The sequence below is a fragment of the Thalassophryne amazonica genome, chromosome 1 (genome assembly GCF_902500255.1).
Source record: "Thalassophryne amazonica chromosome 1, fThaAma1.1, whole genome shotgun sequence".
Lineage (NCBI taxonomy): Eukaryota > Metazoa > Chordata > Actinopteri > Batrachoidiformes > Batrachoididae > Thalassophryne > Thalassophryne amazonica.
The window spans coordinates 162,662,507-162,687,285 of record NC_047103.1 but is presented as its reverse complement, the minus strand read 5'-3'; the positions used below and the strand labels follow the sequence as shown (position 1 = coordinate 162,687,285).

General features: G+C 41.9%; 1 protein-coding gene across 2 annotated transcripts in view; it reads left to right on the top strand.

The window, feature by feature from the left end:
- LOC117517300 (insulin-like growth factor-binding protein 5) overlaps positions 1–24,779 on the top strand; it is a 46,294-nt gene extending 21,515 nt beyond the window's left edge. Inside the window, exons 2-4 of one of the 2 annotated variants that reach the window (XM_034178291.1) lie at positions 20,592–20,800; positions 24,091–24,210; positions 24,302–24,779. In XM_034178291.1, coding sequence (XP_034034182.1) covers positions 20,592–20,800; positions 24,091–24,210; positions 24,302–24,439 — 467 coding nt within the window. In that variant the 3' untranslated portion in view covers positions 24,440–24,779. Of the gene's footprint in view, positions 1–20,591; positions 20,804–24,090; positions 24,211–24,301 lie in introns of both variants that reach the window. The other variant, XM_034178283.1, reaches the window with a different exon arrangement.

The window sequence follows — 24,779 nt, the reverse complement described above, 5'->3', positions numbered from 1 at the left end:
AGTTCTCCCACTTAGAAATCATGGAGGGGTCTGAACTTTTCATCTTAGGTGCATGTCCACTGTGAGAGACATAATCTAAACAAAAAATCCGGAAATCACAATGTATGATTTTTTTTTAATAATTATTTGTATGTTACTGCTGCAAATAAGTATTTGAACCCCTACCAACCAGCAAGAATTCTGGCTCACACAGACCTGTTAATTTTTCTTTAAGAAACCCTCTTATTCTGCACTCTTTACCTGTATTAATTGCACCTGTTTGAACTTGTTACCTGTATAAAAGACACCTGTTCACACACTCAATCAATCACACTCCAACCTGTCCACCATAGCCAAGACCAAACAGCTGTCTAAGGACACCAGGGACAAAACTGTAGACCTGCACAAGGCTGGGATGGACTACAGGACAACAGGCAAGCAGCTTGGTAGAAGACAATAACTGTTATGATTATTTATTAGAAAGTGGAAGAAACACAAGATGACTGTCAGTCTCCCTCGGTCTGGGATTCCATGCAAGATCTCACTTTGTGGGGTAAGGATGATTCTGAGAAAGCTCAGAACTACACAGGAGGACCTGGTCAATGACCTGAAGAGAGCTGGGACCACAGTCACAAAGATTACATTAGTAACACATGATGCTGTCATGGTTTAAAATCCTGCAGGCAGCAAGGTCCCCCTGCTCAAGCCAGCACATGTCCAGGCCCGTTTGAAGTTCACCAGTGACCATCTGGATGATCCAGAAGAGGCATGGGAGAAGGTCATGTGGTCAGATGAGACCAGAATAGAGCTTTTTGGAATCAACTCCACTTACCATGTTTAGAGGATGAGAACAACCCAAGAAAACATCCCAACCGTGAAGCACGGGGGGTGGAAACATCATACTCTGGGGGTGCTCTTCTGCAAAGAGAACAGGACAACTGCACCGTATTGAAGGGAGGATGGATGGGGTCGGTATTGCGAGATTTTGGCAAACAACCTCCATCCTTCAGTAAGAGCATTGAAGATGGGTCATGGCTGGGTCTTCCAACATGACAATGACCCAAACACACAGCCAGGGCAACTAAGGAGGGCTCCGTAAGAAGCATTTCAAGGTCCTGGAGTGGCCTGGCCAGTCTCCAGGCCTGAACTCAATAGAAAATCTTTGGAGGGAGCTGAAACTCCAAACCTGAAAGATTTGGAGAAGATCTGTATGGAGGAGTGGACCAAAATCCCTGCTGCAGTGTGTGCAAACTAGAGGATGACATTTTTCAGGAATTTCCGTGGGTCATGTGATTCCTGCGGGATTCCCGTGGGATGGGAGTCAAAATTTTATCAATCCCGTGATTGGGGATGGGACGGGAATGAAAATGAACGGGATGCGGGCAGGAGCGGGAATGCCAAAAATAGATGATGATTTTCATCTATTTTAAACAACCAAAATGTGTTCACACAGGGCGCGATCAGACACTACAAATTCGTGGGGGTCGCGTGGCGACAGACGCGCCTCCTTCGCTCGGTGTGTCGCTCTGCTTTTGCTGCGAAAATTCGCCCCGGTGCGTCATCAAATAGGAGGAGCTTCCATTCCACTTGCCGGCTCTGGTTGTCAGTCAAGTTAACATGACGGACCTTGATCACATGGAGCGAGTTGTTGTGGAAAGCTCCCAATACAGAGACTATCATTATTTGCTGCAGGAGCTGAGTCTGGATGACAGCTGCTTTCAGTGGTCCTTCCACCTCTGCAGGACCCAACTTGAGGACCAACTGTCCCGTTCATGCACGCACATGTCTTCTTCTTCTTCTTCTTTGTCTTTCGGCTGTTCCCGTTAGGGGTCGCCACAGCAGATCAATCATTTCCATCTCACCCTGTCCTCTGTATCTTCCTCTGTCACACCAACCACCTGCATGTCCTCCCTCAGCACATCCATGAACCTCCTCTTTGGTCTCCCTCTTCTCCTCCTGCCTGGTGGCTCCATCCTCAGCATCCTTCTCCCTATATACCCTGGGTCCCTCCTCTGCACATGTCCAAACCATCTCAATCTCGCCTCTCTGACTTTGTCTCCAAACCATCCCACCTGAGCTGTCCCTCTGATATGTTCATTCCTAATCTTGTCCATTCTTGTCACTCCCAAAGAGAATCTCAACATCTTCAGCTCTGCCACCTCCAGCTCTGCCTCTGTCTTTTTGTTAGTGCCACTGTCTCTAAACCATACAACATAGCTGGTCTCACTACTGTTTTGTAAACTTTCCCCCTCACTCTTGCTGATATTCTTCGGTCACAAATCACTTCCTGCCACCTTTCTCCACCCACTCCACCCTGCCTGCACTCTCTTCTTCACCTCTGTACCACACTCTCCATTTACTTTGAACAGTTGACCCCAAATATTTAAACTCATCTACTTTCACCACTTCTACTCCTTGTAACTGCACTATTCCACTGGGCTCCCATCTCATTCACACACATGTACTCAGTCTTGCTTCTACTGACTTTCATTCCCCTTCTCTCCAAAGCATATCTCCACTTCTCCAGACTAGACTCAACTTGCTCTCTACTCTCACTACAGATCACAATGTCATCTGCAAACATCATAGTCCATGGGGACTCCTGTCTGATCTCATCTGTCAACCTGTCCATCACCACTGCAAACAAGAAAGGACTCAGAGCTGATCCTTGGTGTAATCCCACCTCCACCTTGAATGAGTCTGTCATTTCGACTGCGCATCTCACGCTGTCACACTATTCTTGTACATGTCCTGCACTACCCTAACATACTTCTCTGCCACTCCAGACTTCCTCATTCAATGCCACAAACTCTTCTCTTGGCACCCTATCATAAGCTTTTTCTAAGTCCACAACACACAATGTAACTCTTTCTGTCCTTCTCTGTACTTTTCCAACAGTATTCTCAGAGCAAACATTGCATCTGTAGTGCTCTTTCTCGGCATGAAACCATATTGCTGCTCACAGATCTTCACCTGTTTTCTAAGCCTAGCTTCTACTACTCTTTCCCATAACTTCATGCTGTGGCTGATCAGCTTTAATGCCTCTGTAGTTACTGCAGCTCTGCACATCACCCTTGTTCTTGAAAATAGGAACCAGCACACTTCGTCTCCACTCCTCAGGCATCCTCTCACTTTCCAAGATTTTATTAAACAATCTGGTTAGAAACTCTACTGCCATCTCTCCTAGACATTTCCATGCCTCCATTGGAATGTCATCTGGACCAACTGTCTTTCCACTCTTCATCCTCTTCATAGCAGCCCTCACTTCTTCCTTGCTAATCTCTTTTACTTCCTGATTTACTCTCACCACATCATCCAGCCTTTTCTCTCGCTCATTTTCTTTATTCATCAACTCTTCAAAATATTCCCTCCACCTTCTCAGCACACACTCCTCACTTGTCAGCACATTACCATGTGCCTCTTTTACCACCCTAACCTGCTGCACATCCTTTCCAGCTCTGTCCCTTTGTCTGGCCAATCGGTACAAGTCCTTTTCTCCTTCCTTACTATTCAACTTCTTGTACAGCTCGCAATATGCCTTTTCCTTTGCTTTTGCCACTTCTCTTCTCGCCTTATGCCGCATCTCCTTGTACTCCTGTCTACTATCTTCATCTCTCCGACTATCCAAAACTTTTTCGCCAACCTCTTTCTCCTTATGCTTTCCTGGACCTCTTCATTCCACCACCAAGTCTCCTTGTCTTCCTTCCACTGTCCAGATGTCATACCCAGTACTCTGCCCTAGCTGTCTCCCTCACCACATCTGCAGTACTTTTCCAGTTGTCCAAAATTGCTTCCCCTCCAACTAGTGCTTCTCTCACCTGCCCGCTAAATTTCACACAACAGTCTTCCTCCTTCAGCTTCCACCATCTGATCCTTTGTTGAGCTCTCACTCTCTTCTTCTTCTTTACCTCTAAAGTCATCCTACAAACAACATCCTATGCTGTCTAGTGACACTCTCTCCTGCTACCACCTTACAGTCTGTGATTTCTTTAGCTTGCATCTCCTATAAAGGAATGTAGTCCACCTGTGTGGCACCTTCCTCCACTCTTATGTTACCCTGTGCTCCTCCCTTTTCTTAAAGTAGGTATTCACCACAGCCATTTCCATCCTTTTTGCAAAATCAACTACCATCTGTCCTTCCCCATTCCTATCCTTGATACCATATCTACCCATTACTTCCTCATCACCTCCTTTCCCTTCACCAACATGCCCATTGAGTCTGCTCCTATCACCACTCTTTCATGCTTGGGCCACACTCTCCACCACCTCATCTACCACACTCCAGAAATCTTCTTTCTCCCTTCATCTCACAACCTACCTGTGGGGCATATGCACTGATGATATTCATCATCACCCCTTCAATTTCCAACTTCACACTCATCACCCTGTCAGACACTCGCTTAACCTCCAACACACTTTTAACATACTCTTCCTTTAAAATGACCCCAACACCATTTCTCTTCCTGTCCTCACCATGGTACAACAACTTGTACCCACCGCCGATGCTCCTGCTCTTACTTCCCTTCCACTTGGTCTCTTGCACACACAATATGTTACCTTTCTCCTCTCCATCATATCAGCCAGCTCTCTCCCTTTACCAGTCATACTACCAACATTCAAAGTCCCCACTCTCATTTCCACCCTTCTAGTTTTCTTCTTCTCTCGCTGTTCGTGGCAACATTTTCCTCCTCTTCTTCGTTGTCTTCGCCCAGAAGTAGCCCAATTCCACCGGCAACCTGTTGGGCAATAGCACACCAGTGGCTGCCGTTGTTAACCCGGGCCGTGACCGATTCTGAGTCTGCATAGTTGGGTTGGCTTGTTTTACGCCGGATGCCCTTCCTGACGCAACCCTCCTCAGTTTATCCGGGCTTGGGACCAGCACTCAGAATGTACTGGCTGCACACCCCATGTGGCTGAGTTTCTGCACGCACATGTAAACAATTAAAAAAAAAATAGAAACTCCGCTGCTTGCTGCAGCTCGCTCTTCCACCTAAAAACTCTGCCATAATTGTGTTTAGAAACCAGTCACCATTTGTTTTATTATACATCTATGTAGTTAATTAATAAAATATTCTCCACAGACAATTCGCTCACGCGCACGTAGGAATAAAGGAAGAAAGAAACTCCACTGCTTTCTGCAGGGCTGCTCCTCGCTCTTTCCCCAAAAAACTCTGTCATAATTGTGTTTAGAAACCAGTCACCATTTGCTTTATTATACATCTGTGTAGTTAATTAATAAAATATTCTCCACAGATGATTTGCTCGCACGTGCACGTAAAATAAAAAGAGAAAGAAACTCCGCTGCTTGCTGTGGTGCTGCTGCTCGCTCCAAAACCTCTGTCATAATGTGAAATAAAGGACAAAAGAGACATAAGTCCTACTCACAGGCTGATACCAGATACAGGACATGTTCACATCTTCAGTCAAACTCCAGACATCTCTACGTCACTACATATTCAGTCCCTGATGATCATCACAGCGCGAGACATATGGGGAGTGGGATGGGACTGGGACTGATTTTGAGTGGGAGCGGGATGGGATTGGGAGTCATCTTTACAGGAGTGGGACGGGATGGGATTTTTTTTCTGGGAGCGGGATGGGACGGGAGTAAAAATCCACTCCTGTGTCATGCTCTAGTGCAAACCTGGTGAAAAACTACAGGAAACATTTGACCTCTGTAATTGCAAACAAAGGCTACTGTACCAATCAAATCAAATCAATTTATTTATATAGCGCCAAATCACAACAAACCAGTTGCCCCAAGGCACTTATATTGTAAGGCAAGGCCATACAATATTACGGAAAAACCCAACGGTCAAAACGACCCCCTGTGAGCAAGCACTTGGCGACAGTGGGAAGGAAAAAACTCCCTTTTAACAGGAAGAAACCTCCAGCAGAACCAGGCTCAGGGAGGGGCAGTCTTCTGCTGGGACTGGTTGGGGCTGAGGGAGAGAACCAGGAAAAAGACATGCTGTGGAGGGGAGCAGAGATCAATCACTAATGATTAAATGCAGAGTGGTGCATACAGAGCAAAAAGAGAAAGAAAGACTCAGTGCATCATGGGAACCCCCAGCAGTCTAAGACTACAGCAGCATAACTAAGGGATGGTTCAGGTCACCTGATCCAGCCCTAACTATAAGCTTTAGCAAAAAGGAAAGTTTAAGCCTAATCTTAAAAGTAGAGAGGGTGTCTGTCTCCCTGATCTGAATTGGGAGCTGGTTCCACAGGAGAGGAGCCTGAAAGCTGAAGGCTCTGGCCTCCCATTCTACTCTTACAAACGCTAGGAACTACAAGTAAGCCTGCAGTCTGAGAGCGTAGCGCTCTATGGGGTGATATGGTACTACGAGGTCCCTAAGATAAGATGGGACCTGATTATTCAAAACCTTATAAGTAAGAAGAAGAATTTTAAATTCTATTCTAGAATTAACAGGAAGCCAATGAAGAGAGGCCAATATGGGTGAGATATGCCTCTCCTTCTAGTCCCTGTTAGTACTCTAGCTGCAGCATTTTGAATTAACTGAAGCTTTTCAGGGAACTTTAGGACAACCTGATAATATGAATTACAGTAGTCCAGCCTACAGGAAATAATTGCATGAATTAGTTTTCAGCATCACTCTGAGACAAGACCTTTCTAATTTAGAGATATTGCGCAAATGCAAAAAAGCAGTCCTACATATTTGTTTAATATGCGCATTGAATGACATATCCTGATCAAAAATGACACCAATATTTCTCACAGTATTACTAGAGGTCAGGGTAATGCCATCCAGAGTAAGGATCTGGTTAGACACCATGTTTCTAAGATTTGTGGGGCCATGTACAATAACTTCAGTTTATCTGAGTTTAAAAGCAGGAAATTAGAGGTCATCCATGTCTTTATGTCTGTAAGACAATCCTGCAATTTAGCTAATTGGTGTGTGTCCTCTGGCTTCATGGATAGATAAAGCTGGGTATCATCTGTGTAACAATGAAAATTTAAGCAATGCCGTCTAATAATACTGCCTAAGGGAAACATGTATAAAGTGAATAAAATTGGTCCTAGCACAGAACCTTGTGGAACTCCATAATTAACCTTAGTCTGTGAAGAAGATTCCCCAGTTACATGAACAAATTGTAATCTATTAGATAAATATCATTCAAACCACCACAGCGCAGTGCCTTTAATACCTATGGCATGCTCTAATCTCTGTAATAAAATTTTATGGTCAACAGTATCAAAAGCAGCACTGAGGTCTAACAGAACAAGGACAGAGATGAGTCCACTGTCTGAGGCCATAAGAAGATCATTTGTAACCTTCACTAATGCTGTTTCTGTACTATGATGAATTCTAAAACCTGACTGAAACTCTTCAAATAGACCATTCTTCTGCAGATGATCAGTTAGCTGTTTTACAACTACCCTTTCAAGATTTTTTGAGAGAAAAGGAAGGTTGGAGATTGGCCTATAATTAGCTAAGATAGCTGGGTCAAGTGATGGCTTTTTAAGTAATGGTTTAATTACTGCCACCTTAAAAGCCTGTGGTACATAGCCAACTAATAAAGATAGATTGATCATATTTAAGATCGAAGCATTAATTAATGGTAGGGCTTCTTTGAGCAGCCTGGTAGGAATGGGGTCTAATAGACATGTTGATGGTTTGGAGGAAGTAACTAATGAAAGTAACTCAGACAGAACAATCAGAGAGAGAGAGTCTAACCAAATACCGGCATCACTGAAGCAGCCAAAGATAACGATACGTCTTTGGATGGTTATGAGTAATTTTTTTCTCTAATAGTTAAAATTTATTAGCAACGAAGTCATGAAGTCATTACTAGTTAAAGTTAAAGGAATACTCGGCTCAGCAGAGCTCTGACTCTTTGTCAGCCTGGCTACAGTGCTGAAAAGAAACTGGGGTTGTTCTTATTTTCTTCAATTAGTGATGAGTAGTAAGATGTCCTAGTTTTACGGAGGGCTTTTTTATAGAGCAACAGACTCTTTTTCCAGTCTAAGAGAAGATCTTCTAAATTAGTGAGACGCCATTTCCTCTCCAACTTACGGGTTATCTGCTTTAAGCTGCGAGTTTGTGAGTTATACCACGGAGTCAGGCACTTCTGATTTAAGCTCTCTTTTTCAGAGGAGCTACAGCATCCAAAGTTGTCTTCAATGAGGATGTAAAACTATTGACAAGATACTCTATCTCACTTACAGAGTTTAGGTAGCTACTCTGCACTGTGTTGGTATATGGCATTAGAGAACATAAAGAAGGAATCATATCCTTAAACCTAGTTACAGCGCTTTCTGAAAGACTTCTAGTGTAATGAAACTTATTCCCCACTGCTGGGGTAGTCCATCAGAGTAAATGTAAATGTTATTAAGAAATGATCAGACAGAAGGGAGTTTTCAGGGAATACTGTTAAGTCTTCAATTTTCCACACCATAAGTCAGAACAAGATCTAAGATATGATTAAAGTGGTGGGTGGACTCATTTACATTTTGAGCCAAGCCAATTGAGTCTAATAATAGATTAAATGCAGTGTTGAGGCTGTCATTCTCAGCATCTGTTGTGGATGTTAAAATCACCCACTATAATTATCTTATCTGAGCTAAGCACTAAGTCAGACAAAAGGTCTGAAAATTCACAGAGAAACTCACAGTAACGACCAGGTGGACGATAGATAATAACAATAAAACTGGTTTTTGGGACTTCCAATTTGGATGGACAAGACTAAGAGTCAAGCTTTCAAATGAATTAAAGCTCTGTCTGGGTTTTTGATTAATTAATAAGCTGGAATGGAAGATTGCTGCTAATCCTCCGCCTCGGCCCGTGCTACGAGCGTTCTGGCAGTTAGTGTGATCGGGGGTGTTGACACATTTAAACTAACATATTCATCCTGCTGTAACCAGGTTTCTGTTAGGCAGAATAAATCAATATGTTGATCAATTATTATATCATTTACTAACAGGACTTAGAAGAGAGAGACCTAATGTTTAATAGACCACATTTAACTGTTTTAGTCTGTGGTGCAGTTGAAGGTGCTATATTATTTTTTTCTTTTTGAATTTTTATGCTTAAATAGATTTTTACTGGTTATGGTGGTCTGGGAGCAGGCACCGTCTCTACGGGGATGGGGTAATGAGGGGGATGGCAGGGGGACTTGAGAAGCTGCAGAGAGGTGTGTAAGACTACAACCTGCTTCCTGGTCCCACCACTGGATAGTCACGGTTTGGATGATTTAAGAAAATTGTCCAGAATTTCTAGAAATGAGAGCTGCTCCATCCAAATTGGGATGGATGCCGTCTCTCCTAACAAGACCAGGTTTTTCCCCAGAAGCTTTGCCCACTATCTATGAAGCCCACCTCATTTTTGGACACCACTCAGACAGCCAGCAATCAGGGAGAACATGCGGCTAAACATGTCACTCCCGGTCCGATGGGGATGGGCCAGAGAAAAATACAGAGTCCGACATTGTTTTTGCAAAGTTACACACCGATTCAATGAATTTAGTGACCTCCGATTGGTGCAACCGCGTCATTACTGCCGATGTGAAATACAATCTTACCAAATTTACGCTTAGCCTTAGCCAGCAGTTTCAAATTTCCTTCAATGTCGCTTGCTCTGGCCCCCGGAAGACAATTGACTATGGTTGCTGGTGTCGCTAACTTCACATTTCTCAAAACAGAGTCGCCAATAACCAGAGTTTGATCCTCGGTGGGTGTGTCGCCGAGTGGGGAAAAACAGTTAGAAATGTGAAGGGTTGGCGGTGTACACGGGCTTCTGTTTAGGGCTACGCTTCCTCCTCACAGTCACCCAGTTGGCCTGCTTTCCCGGCTGCTCGGGATCTGCTGGAAGGGAACTAACGGCGGCTAAGCTACCTTGGTCCGCACCAACTACAGGGGCCTGGCTAGCTGTAGAATTTTCCACGGTGCGGAGCCGAGTCTCCAATTCGCCCAGCCTGGCCTCCAAAGCTACGAATAAGCTACACTTATTACAAGTACCATTACTGCTAAAGGAGGCCGAGGAATAACTAAACATTTCACACCCAGAGCAGAAAAGTGCAGGAGAGACAGAAGAAGCCACCATGCTAAACCGGCTAAGAGCTAGTAGCTGCGCTAAGCTAATGGATTCCTAAAAACACACAAAGTGAATAATGTGTAATAATTTAGGTGATTCAGCAGAGGGAGTGCTTTAGTTAAGGCACGTAAGATTACACTATGAAACAAATCGTTATCTATTCTAGATCAATCTAACTGCGCAGATTAAACAGCTAACAGATACAGCAAAACACTGCTGTGCTCCGGAACAGGAAGTGATACAATACCGCAGTGAGAGCCAACAACCAGTAGAGGTCAGTCAAGTCAAAAGAATGCAATGCAATTGCTGTTGTGGGCCGCTGAAGAGGAGGTACTGCTGGCCCACCACCACAAGATGGCGCCCTCTCGAAGGCTTTGCTGGAGGTGACAGCTGTCATTAATCAACACAAGCTGTCACCCATCACCACCACTACAAAGACCGGACTGCAACTCCACCTCCTCGCCGAGAAATCAACTACCATTCAGGTAATTTCTCTGCTGACTGACACTTTGTGTGTAATAACCTGAACTTCTGTTGCAGCTGTTTTCCTGGAGTGTGTCCTTATCTGGAGGATTGGCGTTTGGTGTGACCGCGACGGCTTCGCCTCACACCCCAACCCAGATAAGTGGTTGACCAGGAGCTGCACGAGTGTGTGTGATTGGAGGTGGAGGTTTTCCCTCCTTTACTTAATACAGACTGTGGGATTACTGAGTGTGCGAACTCACACTCATCTGTCTCTGTTCTCTGCCAGCAGTACCGGGGTCTGACTGCTGAAGACAGCGGCCACCTGGGGCGCAGGGCTTGGCGGCTCCGGTGTTCTTCAGCTCCGTTGGTGTTGGAAGCTGTGTGGGGATCCAGCTCTTCTCTCTCCAGGCGTCTTCTTCGTCGAGCCTGCCCACACGTCACCTGGTGTATGATTGACAGTCCACCATATTGTTTTGTCTGTACGTTGTGCGATTCACAACATTAAATTGTTACTTTTGGCTTATCCACTGTCCGTTCATTAACGCCCCCTGTTGTGGGTCCGTGTCACGACACTTTCACAACAATTGCATTCTTTTGTACCAAATATTTTGTACCAAATATTTGTACCAATATTAACATTGATTTTCACAGGTGTTCAAATACTTATTTGTAGCAGTATCATACAAATAAATTATTAAAAAATCACACATTGTGATTTCCGGATTTTTTTTTAGATTACGTCTCTTACAGTGGACATGCACCTAAGATGAAAATTTCAGACCCCTCCATGATTTCTAAGTGGGAGAACTTGCAAAACCACATGGTTTTCAAATACTTATTTTCCTCACTGTATCTTTATAAGTACTACACTACCTACATACACAATTACATAAATAACTAAAAAAAAATAACAATCACATAACACGTTGGTGTGTGCGCTGAACTGACAGGGGGCGTGTCCGCCGACAGCCACAGCTGTTGAGATCTCTGGTTCTGGACATCCCAGCTGGGGAACGTGTACCGTGTTCAGTGTTGGGCACGTTATTTTGAAAAAGTAATTAGTTATAGTTACTAGTTACTTCTCCCAAAAAGTAACTGAGTTACTGACTGAGTTATTCCACTATAAAAGTAACTAGTTACCACTAAAAGTAACTATTGCGTTACTCGCCTCTTAGCCCCCCCTTCTCAGAGCGTGTTTCATAAGCCAGATGCATAGAGAGCAGGACAGCAAAGACAAGTACCTGCACAGAGCTTTGCATTTATTGCAACTCAACGCAAACTATAGACAACGGATGGACATACAGTTCTCAAAATATGTTTTTAAAAAGAAAAGTACACAATTTAACAGAGGCTCATTTAAACTGAATGAAAATGTATATGGATTTGTTAAATCCAACTAAAGTCCATAACATGCATTCATTCATCTTGCATGTATGCAATCATTTATCCAACCAGCCAACCCAGTCGTCTCACCAACAGCAAAGACCTGCACAAAGGTTTTCATTTACTGCAACTCTAACTTACCAGAATAGTACACAACTATAGCCACAGATGGACATAAAGTGCTCAATTTTGTTTCTTAAAGAAAGTAAATAGCTTAACAGGAGTGCTTTTTAAATTGAACTGAAAATGTTCATGCATTTGTTAAATCCAACTCTAAACATGCATGCATTCCTCTCTCCATCCATCCACCCAACCCAGTCATCTCAACATTTTAGCCCTTAAACCAGTGGTTGTATCGTAGGAGAAGCAGCTTCTCAAATTTGAGGTCAGAGAGTCTGTTCCTCTTTGGTGTGAAGACCAGCTTCCCCAGGCTAAACAGTCTCTCCACTGGAGCACTGGATGGAGTGGCAGCATTATACTTCAGGGAAATTCTCTTTATAAGAGGAAATCCATGAAGTGAGTCCATCCTTTGGGCTCCTGATTTCAAATAATCTGCGACTTACTTTCCGCAGTAGCAGAAGTGTCGTCCTCATCAAAGGAGAAGAACGCATCCTCAACAGTTGAGCTGGTACATGTGGGTGTGGTGGTGCTTGTACCTTTTTGCTGGTCTTCATTTCTTACTTGCACACATACCGCCAGCAGCTCTGCTTTGGCCTTGTCCTTTCTTTCTTGTGTTCGCAGCCAACGTAACTTGAACCTGGGCAGAGTCACAGCAGCCAGGAGAGCACTGTCGCTCTCCAGCACCTCTGTAAATCTTGTTTTTATCGCCTGAAATGAAATGCAAAGAACATATGACTGACTGTCTATACAAACACACACACACACACTATATTATTCATTTTCACAACGTATGGATGTATTAGACAGAAATGTAGTTCTTACCTCGACAATTGCCTCTGGAAGGTCCACAAGTATTTGGAGTCCACTCTTCAGCGCAAGGGTTTTCATCATCAAGGTCTCCAGGGCAGGTAGCAGCATGCCGTGGTAGCAGTTGTCCTCTCCCTGGAGGATATCTAGGGCGACTGTCAGTGGCTTCATCGCAATGCAATATTCCTTCAGGAGCTGATGCTCTTTTTCTGATTGCTTTCAAGCCGAACTTGGATGAGATGGTGTTGAGGTCGACTATGGGAATCTCACAGATCCTAGCTAAGGCTTCATAAAAAGAATTCCATCTGGTACTGCAAGGCACTACCAGCTTCTTTGCAACCACATCCTCTACAGTCTCTGCAGCCACTGTGGAACGGCTGGCCTTATTCCACAAGGCTGTGCATTTTGCAGTTGCACTCCTGTAAACTGCCATATCTGGTCTGGAGAGAATCCACTTCTCAATGTCAGAACAAGACACAAGGTTCAGTGTGTGTGATGCACACCTGTAGTGTGGTGGTAAATTAATCACATCGTCATCCTCATCAACACGGCTTTGCAAGACATCATTCATGTCAACAAAAGTCACCTCATCATCTTCCTCATCCCCAGAGTCATCCTCCTCAACTGACTGATACCTCTTAAAAGCCTTAATGAAATTTGAGCCATTGTCAGTGACGTTGCCGTTATTTTGTGCGAAATGCCATATGACGAGTGGACGTTGTCAAGCTCTGTGGCGATGCTTCGTGTGTATGACGGCCCTTAAACCGTCGGCATGCCAGGGCAGCTTTTTTCGTTCCATGTTTGTGGTGGATGTATCCAGTGTGCAGTTACGCCAAGGTAGCTTTTATTGTGCAGTCCATATGTCTGCAGTAGTTGCCAAATATTCCAGCTGTTCAAATTCTTTTTTGAGCTCAGCATTCATTTTAACATATTCGGCATCAATGTATTTCGAAAATGTCTTTCTACAAGGCGGGCCGACGCCTCCTTTTCTCGGTATTTTCCCTATCAGAGCCCTGAAGGAGTCTGACTCCACTGTTGACATCGGCAGCATGTTCTCCACAATATATCTCCCTATCAAGTCATAGAGCTCTGTCTGCGTTAGTTTTTGGGGAGCTGAAGCACAAAAATCAAGCTTTTGCTGCTTACACAGTGAGGGTCCTTCACCGTGCCCTTTGTTAGCGGACCCCACGTTAACACCAGCCCTGCTACCTGTGTCTTGGGCCACTAGTTTAGCGGAAGCGTGAGCCGTCGACAGGTGTTTCAGTAGGTTGGAGTTGCTTACACAAGACGTGGACAAAGTTTTTGCTCGGGGACATAATGTACACTCGACGTGTACATTTTTACCTTTGACCTCAACGTGGTTAAAGTATTGTCTGTATTTCCATCTGGCAAACGCTGTCTTCCCACTTGAATACTCCTCACTCACCATCTTTCGCTATGCATTGTAAACACCCTCCACTATGCATGCGCTCTAAACACCCACCCACCTAGTTTCTCTGATTGGCTGAAGACGTAATCTTACTATACCTTAGCCAATCATCATTGCTTAGGCGGTTATCTCACCCTCCCCTCCTTTGTCACTCACATACACACACACTGACAAGACACACACACTTGCGCCTGAGAGTCCTGTGTCTGTATGCGCGAAGTAAAACAAAAAAAGATTATTGAGCGGCTTCAGTAACGTGCAGTAATGGGGTGTCGGTAGTGGTAACGGCGTTATAGTGACAGTCAGAGTAATTAGTTAGATTAATCGTTACTGAAAAAAGTAGCGTTAGTAACGCCATTTATTTCAACGCCGTTATTCCCATCACTGACCGTGTTTGGACGGACATGACCTAACAACTATCCACTGTGACATGCAGGTGTCTGCTTGCTGTCCTCGCATGGACATACATAAAAACATATACTGCTGTTACGACAGGCTGCAGCGAGTGAGCACACAGTGCACACATTGACAGGCTGCCCCAGGTGAAATGAACCGTCAGATTATAATACGCAGCAGGCAATCTGAATGTCACATCATCCAAGTGAGCTGTGTTCCACATGATGCGGTGTCTGTCCTGCAGCGCCGTCCACAGGACAGGCATGTCGGACCGGACATGCGCGTGGGGCCGGCTGGACACACTGGGCCAGCAGATGTGGACATGATAACAATGTGTTGCTTCATTCATGTCATTTCATGACTGTACGTCTGTGACCATGGGTCATCTACAGAGGAACAGATGGTTCATACTTGTGTTGTCCACTTGATAAGTGGGATTCAATAAAATGCGGTGTTTTATATGGTGTGTGTGGTTTTATTTTTTTAAAATATGTTTATCTCCTTGTTGATTTCAGGCATTTTATGCGCCTTTTATAGGACAGTGATGGCAGTGCAGTGGTGAAGTTTCTGGCTGGCAGTCAGAGCTTTTGTAAATTGCAGGTTTGAATCCCATCGGTAGCATGTATTTTTTTTTTTTTTCCACAGCAGCTGCGCATTGTGGTTACAAATGCTCCAGCTGCTCGCACTGTGTTCAGCACGATTATTCACGCCTGCCCGAACATGAGTCCCTCCCGACTTTGGCTCGATGTTTTCGTGGTTCACTTATACGAGCTGTTTTGCGGTGATTTGCCCTGATTTGTACTTATTGTACTATGTGTGAAGGGGCCCTTACCACTGTCGTCTGTGTGCTTGCTCTGGGGGTTGGTAAGGTTAGACCTTACTTGTGCGAAGTGCCTTGATGCACCTTTGCTGTGACTTGGCACTGTATAAATGAAAATTAATTGAATTGAATTATGTTTCATATATTCTGAAAGCTGAGATTGTTGTGAACATTTTGATATACAACACATGGGTATTATACTACAAAAAAGTATTTTAAAATGAGAATTACTGAAAGTAAAATTGAGAAAATACCCACATTTAGCACGAAAACATCTAATGTTATGAAATCTGAAACAACATCTAAAACAATCACACTGGATCAACTTAAAAAAACATTTAGATAATTTGTATGATTCATCTTAAGTCATTTCAACTCAGCCAATGCTGAGTAAATGCCATGAGACAACTCAAGTTTAGTAAAGTATTTAGTTTTGTAGTTTAATACACTTTGTACTTTTTACTGCTTTGTACTCCATGAGGTTAAGTTGACTTAATTTTAGTGTTAAGTAGTCAAATTATTTCATTTAAGTTAGTCTGACTTATTTATTTTACTTGTCCATGAATATTGTTACCTTAATTTTTATTTCATTTAAATCAGAATAAATTGCATGTATATTCCAGTTGTCTGCTCAACTGTTTAAAACAAATGTCAACCTATGAGCAATGTTGACCAACATCTTGTCGTAAGTTGACTTGCTAAAATATGCACGCATAAAAATGCGTACATATTTTAGTATTGTAATCATTTTAGTAATATTAGATTCCTGTCAAAACAGAAACTAAAGTATTGATTTGATCACACCAGTATCATATATCAACTTGGATCTTCCCACTCCAGCAGTGACCTTGTTTACTAACTTAACAATGGTGTCAGAGTCAAGCACGCAGAAATCTGCAAAGTGCCCCAATAAATAAAAAAGTAAAAAAAAACTGAAACAAATGTGTGACACAGCAGGAGGATGGTGCCAGTGGTGGTTTCAAACACATGCAAGGCTAATGCATGTTAAAGCTATAAATGTCCCCCAAAATAAAAGCAGCTTAAAGTGCTTTTTGGGAAAGCCCCCTCATTCTGGCTTTGCGCAGTGTTTGTGGTCTTACACTGGTGGGATGAGGTTTGTGCAACGCCTCCAAACTGAGCATGGAGTTGTATTTTACAAGACGCGCATGAAAGATGCACGTGCATCAGGGTTGCTTTGGGGCTTGGGGCCCAAAATGAGCTGCGGCTGTTTCTGGTGGCTTGCCACCACAAGTGTAATAGCATGTTTTCATGGGCCTGGGTGCCAGCGTGAGGACTAAATATCTCATTTAGGTCGCTGCTATAAAAGTTTTAAAACCCCTCTTCTACATATACCCCAACCTGGCAACTGAGGTTGCCATAAATGTAGGCTGTGCTGTTCTGTATGTCAATATATGAAACTGGCGAGCAGCCACTCGGCGAGTGAAATAACACTCAGCTGGTGCCGTGAAATCATCACATCATGTCGTGACATTTCCAAATTCAAGATTCCTTCCAGTTTAGTGCCTCATATGCATTCCTTTTCATCATGGTCTCAACCTGAAATGCATTTTGACTCACAAACAGACTCTTGCAAGGACAGTAAAAAAGATTAAAGTGCCGGTGCAAACGGTCATGATTGGTTAATTATGATTGTATTAATCTGTCAATTATAGCAATAATTAAAGAGAAAAAAGAACAACACCTAAATATGCCCATGAATTAATGTTCTGATCCAAAAACAGAAAATATTCAGAGATATTTACTTTCAGTCAAAGCCACATTTTCACATTCATCCAGCTGTTTTAAGCCTTTTTATAATTGTTGTAACCTGTAAATGATGAAAACCAGTTTAAAAATGACCAACTGCTTGTTTCAAAGAAATTTAAGAATCTTAAGTGGTTTAAACCAATATAAACCATCATACCTATAAATGATCCAACAATATGATTGGATAAAACACTAAAGAAATAAATAGCAATACACCCTTGTGATATTTTTCAAGGACCGGTAATATTTTTCACACCACCCGAGTAAAACCCACAAATGAAGGTCGCCTTGGTAATCAGCCAATCCATACATGTTGTGACGTCACGGCACATGTGATGTTGTTGTTTACTCAGACGACATTCCCGTGAAGAAATTGCTGATAAAATACACCAAACAACTCCTAAAAACATGTTAGCTATTGCCTTAGTGTACTTGTATATGACAAAATCATTATCAAGTTGTTCACCAGTGAATATGGCTTTATACACCCTGAAGAAAACCCATACACCCTGAGGCCAAAGAGAACACCCTGAGAACTTGGTACTATCAGTTATCAAGTTCTTCAGGGTGAACAACCTTGATACTGATAGTTACCCCTTTTAGTAAAATATCTGGATTAATCATGCTTTGCTGGTTTTAAAGCACCTTTAAACTACTCTGTCCTTGATGGGTAACAATGATAAAACATTATCTCTTATTTATGTCATCTCTATGTCATAGTATCAGAAAGCACGAAGACCTACGGCAATCTGACATTTGACCCCAATGACCTTAACCTTCAACCAAATGATGGACTGCTGGCTGACCATGTCTGGGATGTTCTGGGGGTTTGTGCCACATTTGGTCCATATCCATTTAAAATCAATTTCTTGGCCTCCAAAATGTATTGATTTCTATTTCAAACCCGGGCTCATTCTCCTCAAGTTTTTTATTATTTTTTAACTGCCTCCTTAGTATTTGAATAAAGCTCATTAACCTCTGTGTTGTGTATGTACTCTCGCTTCACTGTCGTTCCACTCAGGATGCAAACTCACAATCTCTGGCATGAGTGGCGGGCCCTCTGACCAGAAGGCTAAAATTTGTTCTCTGGCTTTTGTGGCCAGAGAGTCCTTTAGCTATACAAATGTGTTCCCCTATGAACCGTTTTTGGTGCCATATCTCTCTTCTTGTGTCATCTCTCGCTTTCTGTACTAGTGCAGCAGATAACAGAATTTTTCTGTTTCAAATCTGGAAACAAGCACCAAAGTTGGCACAAATACTCCTTAGACATTACTCTTTTGAAAAAACTGAGTATCCACTTGAATTTTCAGTAGGCGGCCAGGTAGGGGTCAATTGAGGAATTACACAGGGGTCAAAATCTAAAAATGTTTCAATCATATTGAAAGCTATACCACATTATTTGTCTGATCACAATGATACCAAAAAGGTGTAGTTTGGACTATCTATGACTGAATGTTATGGAGTTATGGGGTAAAAACAGCAAGAATGGCAACAAAGGTCAGCATTAGTTTGTACAGGGGTCAGATGTTAAAGTTGCTCTAAAGTTTGTAAAATGTGATGCAAATTATTGGTTAATAGGGGTTTAAAAAGGAATAGTTTGCACCATGTGTCATGCTTAGTTGTCACATTACAGGGTAACATATGTCATATGCCATAGAATCCAATGGACGTCAACATTGTTTGACATTTACTCTGCAAACCAAGCATTCAGCACAGTCAAAACTATGCCATTTATTAATCCTATTAGTTCAACCAATATTTTGCACGACTTTCTACCAAAATTGGAGCAACTTTAACTTTTGACTCCTGTACAAACTAATGCTGACCTTTGTCACCATTCTTGCTGTTTTTACCTCATAACTCCAAAACATTCAGTCATAGATAGTCCAAACTATACCTTTTTGGAATGTTTGTGATCAGACACATAATTTGGTATAGCTTTCAATATGACTGGAGCATTTTTAAATTCTGACCCCTGTGTAATTCTTCAAATGACCCCTACCTGGCCGCCTACTGAAAATTCAAGTGGATACTCAGTTTTTTCAAAAGAGTAATGTTTGAGGAGTATGTGTTCCAATTTTGGTGCTTGTTTCCAGAAATGAACAATTGTTACAGTTATCTGCTCCACTATACTGCAGCATGTAGCACTTGTGCCCAAGACAAAATTCCCTGTGGTGACAATAAAGTATATTTGATTTGATTAATTACCTCCGCCAAGGAGGTTATGTTTTTGGTCGGATTTGTTTGTTTGTTTGTCTGTCTGTTTATCAGCAGGATAACTCAAATGTTTTGAACGGATGTGATGAAATTTTGTGGAGTGGTTGGAATAACAAGAGGAACAAGTGATTAAATTTTAGTGGTGATCCAGATCACGATCCGGATCCCAATGCTAACGCGTTAGTATGTCTATGGCATTTTCAGTGTTAAAGTTAGCATTAAGCAATTGCAGCTGTCATCACGTTCGGGTGCATTTGTTTTCAAATTGTAATATTTCTTAAATTTATTTTTGTTTATATATTAAAAATCTAATGATTATTATATACAATTTTAGAGAAACAGACAAAAAGAAATAGATCACTGTGCCAAGGAGGGAATCTCTTTAGGGTCAGTGACCCTATGGCCTTGTTTAGAGAAGTGTTTCATAAATGTTAAAAAATTAATATTTGCAGTTTAGTTGAATAATAAATTGAATTTTGTCTCTTATTTGTTTTTGTCTATAAGCACATGCAATATCAATATCAGTGCTCAGATGACAGTAGCTTCTGGGAAAGCTGCAATAAACTGTGATGCCAAGCTAAGGATACATGCTATCCAGTCACAGCAGATGAACTTTTTTTACTACTGAGCAAACATCATTGTTAGACTTTTTTAGGTTCAATGATTCCATGGCATGTAGATGTTATGGTGTCAGTGACCCCATGGCCTTGGCGGAGGTTTGCACTCTCTGAGTGCTTCTAGTTGATTGATGTAGCACCTGTAGATGCTATATGGCACCAAAAGTGGGTTCCCCTATGAACCACTTGGGTGCCACATTGTGCACCAAAAGTGGTTTCTCTATGAACCACAAAGTGGCTCCCTTATGAACTAGTCTTGGTGACAAATAGCACTAATAGTGGTTCCCCAATGGAGAAGTGCCAAAGAACCACTTCTGGAGCTGTTTGCACTATTTGTTTTTTTGTGTGGATGAAACCGTAACCTCATGAGCAGAGTCACTAAACACTATAAACACCATGTGGTCAGTTACATGATTGCTTACATGTTAGATGAGATATTACAATAATAATAACCCTGTAAATGGTGTGTTAAGAATACAAAAAAAAAACAAAAAAAAACACGAGTGACCCTTGAATTCTTCTTCCTCCTGTTCCACCAGACAGAGAATCCCGGGATGACGCCATGCTCGTTGTCCCAGAGTCCATGCTGCCCCAATCTAAGGTGCCCTTATATGGCAGAGACCACATCAGCAGTCGGAAGGCCCAGGCCATGAAGCACGCCAAGGACCGCAAGAAGCAGCTCGCCAAGCTGAGACAAACCAGCAGCCTGGATTACTCAGTGCACGGCCTGGATAAACTGGAGCCCGAGGTTGTAAGTCATGCACGATTACAGTGATGCATTTTAAAAAAAAAAAAAAAAAAGAAAAGAACTGTTTTTGTGTGACTGATTACTGTATTCAGCAAGTAAGCCATAATGCATCATCACAGAAGCAGAGATCTCTGATCTGCTGCTGCAGGCTTCGTACTTTTACACACTGGAAAGAATCCAGTTTTTACAAATGAGTTCAGATGCCCTCCAGGGACACTTTTACACAACTCCATGACAACTGTGCAAAAGGTTCAACACACTCAGATGCCTTCAAGGACAGTCAGAATTATTCACTGCATTTCCTGCGCTCCCTTCTGGGGTTTTGGCCCAGCTGTTAATCTGCAAAGAAGGTTCTGCGATTTTTTTATTTTTTTATTTATTATATTTTATTACTTTTTTTGCCATTGTTAGCAGAAATGATTAATCAAATGTTTTTCAGTCAATCTCCATGGAGTGTGGCAGAATGATCAGTCTTATCAAGAGGAAGAACATGATCTGGCTCCTTTTTTTTTAAATTACTTTCTTTGATGGGCATTTTCAGCATTTGGACAATTTTCTCAAGAAATGAGATGAAACAATCCAGATGTGGATTGTTAAATAGTGAGATGTCACTTTTTTTTCTGAATGTTCAGTTAATTTCTCAAAAGAGTTTCAACCAATTACCCCAAAGTTTAATACAACTTTGATCTTATCAAGAGGCAGGTTCCATTAGATTTTTCATAGATCAGAATCCAGATGTAGAGTTTATTTTATTTGTTTGAATGTTCAATCAGTTTCTCAAAAGGTTTTTAAAGTTTCCACAAAATTTGGTGGAAGCTTTGATCTTCTGAAGAGGAAGAATCCGTCAGATGTGGATTTTGGATCATTTCTTTCTTTTACATGGTGGAGGAAGGTTTTGATGGTTCGTTTGTTTGGTTTTCTTTTTTAACTATTCCCTCAATTTCTCAAAACATTTTAAAATGGTTTCCACAAAATTTGCTGGAAACACAAACAAGAAGACCGATTTGTAAGTGGATTCTGAATCACTTCTTTCTTTCTTTACATAGTAAGACGAGGTACTTTCAAATGTTTGAACAGTTTTTGATCAAATCTTTTAATTTCAACTCCAAATAAATTGCCGAAATCCATTTTAGTTTAGTTTGGGATCTGACTCTGGATTAAGGATCTTTTTTTGTTTTTTGTTCATTTATAACACAGTAGGATGGGGCATTTTTCAACAATTCAATTACTTTCAGTAAATTTTAGCATAATCTTACGAATGGCATACACTGAACACCACTAAAGTGGTTCTTTGGCTCATAATCATTGGAAAACCACTTTGGTGTTGCATTGCACCAAAAGATAATCCATTGATCTTGGTGAACCTGTCAGTTATGCAAATCCTGTGACAATCAAAAAGGGAACTTCTTCCAGATTTAGATCAGTTGGGAACCACGTTCATATGAAGTTGCTGTGTTTAAAGTTGCTGTGTTGTGAGAAACGGGATAATAAACATGCAATAATGCCGTTAATCCCAAGTGTTCTTCCCTATACTTGTCCGAGCCTCCTTAAGGAGGTGCCAAAGATCACAGGGGGTGCCTGAGGTTGCAAATATAAATAGAGTCACAATTACACATGTTCTTGACAATTGAACTCAATTTAAATTAAAAACAAAAACAAATGAATCACTTTTTTTTGGAGGTGTAGGGGTTTTGTGCATGAGTGCATGTGTGTGAGGTTAGGAGTCAGGGTGTACAGTAGTGTTCAGAATAACAGTACTATGTGACTAAAAAGATTAATCCAGGTTTTGAGTATATTTCTTATTGTTACATGGGAAACAGGTACCAGTAGATTCAGTAGATTCTCACAAATCCAACAAGACCAAGCATTCATGATATGCACACTCTTAAGGCTATGAAATTGGGCTATTAGTAAAAAAGTAGAAAAGGGGGTGTTCACAATAATAGTAGTGTGGCATTCAGTCAGTGAGTTTGTCAGTTTTGTGGAACAAACAGGTGTGAATCAGGTGTCCCCTATTTAAGGATGAAGCCAGCACCTGTTGAACATGCTTTTCTCTTTGAAAGCCTGAGGAAAATGGGAATGTTCAAGACATTGTTCAGAAGAACAGTGTAGTTTGATTAAAAAGTGATTGGAGAGGGAAAACTTATACGCAGGTGCAAAAAATTATAGGCTGTTCATCTACAATGATCTCCAATGCTTTAAAATGGACAAAAATAACAGAGATGTGTGGGGAAAAAACATAAAACAACCATCAAAATGGATAGAAGAATAAACCAGAATGGCAAAGGCTCACCCATTGATCAGCTCCAGGATGATCAAAGACAGTCTGGAGTTACCCTGTAAGTGCTGTGACAGTTAGAAGATGCCTGTGTGAAGCTAATTTATTTGCAAGAATCCCCCGCAAAGGCCATCTATTAAATAAAAGACATGTGCAGAAGAGGTTACAATTTGCCAAAGAACACATCAACTGGCCTAAAGAGAAATGGAGGAATATTTTTGGGACTGATGAGAGTAAATTGTTCTTTTGGGTCCAAGGGCCACAGACAGTTTGTGAGATGACCCCAAACTCTGAATTCAAGCCACAGTTCACAGTGAAGACAGTGAAGCATGGTGGTGCAAGCATCATGATATGGGCATGTTTCTCCTACTATGGTGTTCGGCCTATATATCGCATACCAGGTATCATGGATCAGTTTGGATATGTCAAAATACTTGAAGAGGTCATGTTGCATTATGCTGAAGACGACATGCCCTTGAAATGGGTGTTTCAACAAGACAATGACCCCAAACACACGAGTAAACGAGCAAAATCTTGGTTCCAAACGAACAAAATTAATGCCTCACAGATGTGAAGAAATCATGAAAAACTGTGGTTATACAACTAAATTCTAGTTTAGTGATTCACAGGATTGCTAAAAAAGCAGTTTGAACATAATAGTTTTGAGTTTGTAGCGTCAACAGCAGATGCTACTATTATTGTGAACACCCCCTTTTCTACTTTTTTTTTTACTAATAGCCCAATTTCATAGCCTTAAGAGTGTGTATATCATGAATGCTTGGTCTTGTTGGATTTGTGAGAATCTACTGAAACTACTGGTACCTTGTTTCCCATGTAACAATAAGAAATATACTCAAAACCTGGATTAATCTTTTTAGTCAAATAGCACTACTATTATTCTGAACACTACTGTAAGTGGGTGGGGTCGGGGGTCTAGGGGAAAAGGGTGGGAAGCACAGTTCTGGAAGAGGATGTATGCATTCACACATTTGTCATTTTAATTTGTGTGCAGGGCCCCTGCAGGAGGCGACTGGACAATCTCATTCAGAGCATGAAGGACACGTCTCGGGTCTTTGCTTTGTCGCTCCACATCCCCAACTGTGACAAAAAGGGCTTCTTCAAACGCAAGCAGGTAGGAATACCTTGCCCAATCAAAGCCTAAATGCCCCAAGAACCAATCGAAATGAGCCTCTCATTCTCTTGTGACGCCTCTTCATTTGCAGTGTAAACCGTCACGTGGTCGCAAGAGGGGCATCTGCTGGTGTGTGGACCGTTTCGGAGTAAAAATCCCCGGTATCAGCTACGCTGGAGGAGAGCTGCAGTGTAAAGACCTTGACAGCAACAGCAACAGCAACGAATGAACCACCTGCATTGCGTTGTTGTACATGTTGAGCCCTGTTGTGTTTTAAAACCTGCCAATCAAGCTCACACACGTAATGACTGGCAATCACCAAAAAAAAAAAACACCTGGCACAAACACTTACTGACATAAACGATAGGTGTGATGGACTGAGATGTTTATTTGAAGGAAATAAGCTGAAACAATCTGCACCTTTCCTGATTTTGTAAAGTTTGAGGTAAATCCCTCATATCTTTATATCCATAGGTAATAGAAATGATATATATTTGTATGATATGAATAGCATGTTGTGTACTGAGTGGCAAACTACACACACACACACACACACATATATATATAAA